The sequence below is a fragment of the Lipotes vexillifer genome, unplaced genomic scaffold (genome assembly GCF_000442215.2).
Source record: "Lipotes vexillifer unplaced genomic scaffold, Lipotes_vexillifer_v1.1 scaffold1115, whole genome shotgun sequence".
NCBI classification, from domain to species: domain Eukaryota; kingdom Metazoa; phylum Chordata; class Mammalia; order Artiodactyla; family Lipotidae; genus Lipotes; species Lipotes vexillifer.
In genome coordinates, this window is record NW_006792080.1 from 216642 (window position 1) to 217452 (window position 811).

An 811-nucleotide genomic window follows, 5' to 3' on the forward strand; every position below is an offset into this window, starting at 1 on the left:
GGCGGGTCTTGAGGGAACCAGCTTTGGTCTTGGAGCTGCAGAGAGAGGCCGAGTGCTGGAGTGGGCCCAGGGGCGGGCAGGAGGCCAGGGAGGCAGGCAACGGCCGGATTGCAGGACCTGGGTCCGCGGTCAGGGCTCAGGCTTCAGAGAGGGGAACCCGTGGGGGCTGAGCGTACCCGATGTGGTGACGTGAGTCCCAGTGTAGAGACGGTGTCACCAGGCCTGCCTGCCCAGGGAAGAGGACTTCTGCCCGGCACCCCTCTTGCCCTGGCTTCTCTGTAATGTAGGGTGGGTCCCACTCCCCGCATTCTGCCCCTGTGGAAGCCAGAAGCTGGGGGTTAGGTCCAGTCGGGGATCCACTCTGACGTCAAGCTTGCAGCGGGGCAGGGGGGTGTGAAGGTGCAGGAGAGCGGAATGCGCTTCTCAGCTACAGGGCCAACGGGGTCATGAGACCACAGCGCTGCGGGGACCATGACGTTGCCCCCGGGCTCGCGGTGTCTTGCAGGAGAGGCGGCTCTGAATGAGTACCTGCGGGTCAAGACGGTTACCTTCGAGTACTGAGGAGGGCCTCAGGATGTGTCCCCGGCTGTGGGCTCGCCCCCTGCAGTGTACAGCCCCTCCATGAACGTGGTGGAAGCCTCCTGCCTGCACCCCTGTCCCCATCTGGGACCCCCATCCTGTCCCGTCAGCGTGGCCGTCGTCTCGGGCAGAAAGTGGCCCCGTGCGAATAAAGGTTCTGGCTGGCACCCTGCGTCCCGGCCCGTCTGTGTGCCCAGACCCTCCGTGGGAGTCCTGCTCTCGGGCCAGCTGG

General features: G+C 65.8%; 1 protein-coding gene across 2 annotated transcripts in view; it reads left to right on the plus strand.

The window, feature by feature from the left end:
* The window catches only part of ALDH1L1 (aldehyde dehydrogenase 1 family member L1), a 43580-nt gene extending 43019 nt beyond the window's left edge, over positions 1-561 (plus strand). For both annotated transcript variants that reach the window (XM_007465258.1, XM_007465259.1), the window contains one exon: positions 506-561. In XM_007465258.1, the coding sequence (XP_007465320.1) occupies positions 506-561 (56 nt within the window). The remainder of the gene's footprint in view (positions 1-505) is intronic.
* The last annotated feature ends 250 nt before the right edge of the window (positions 562-811 follow it).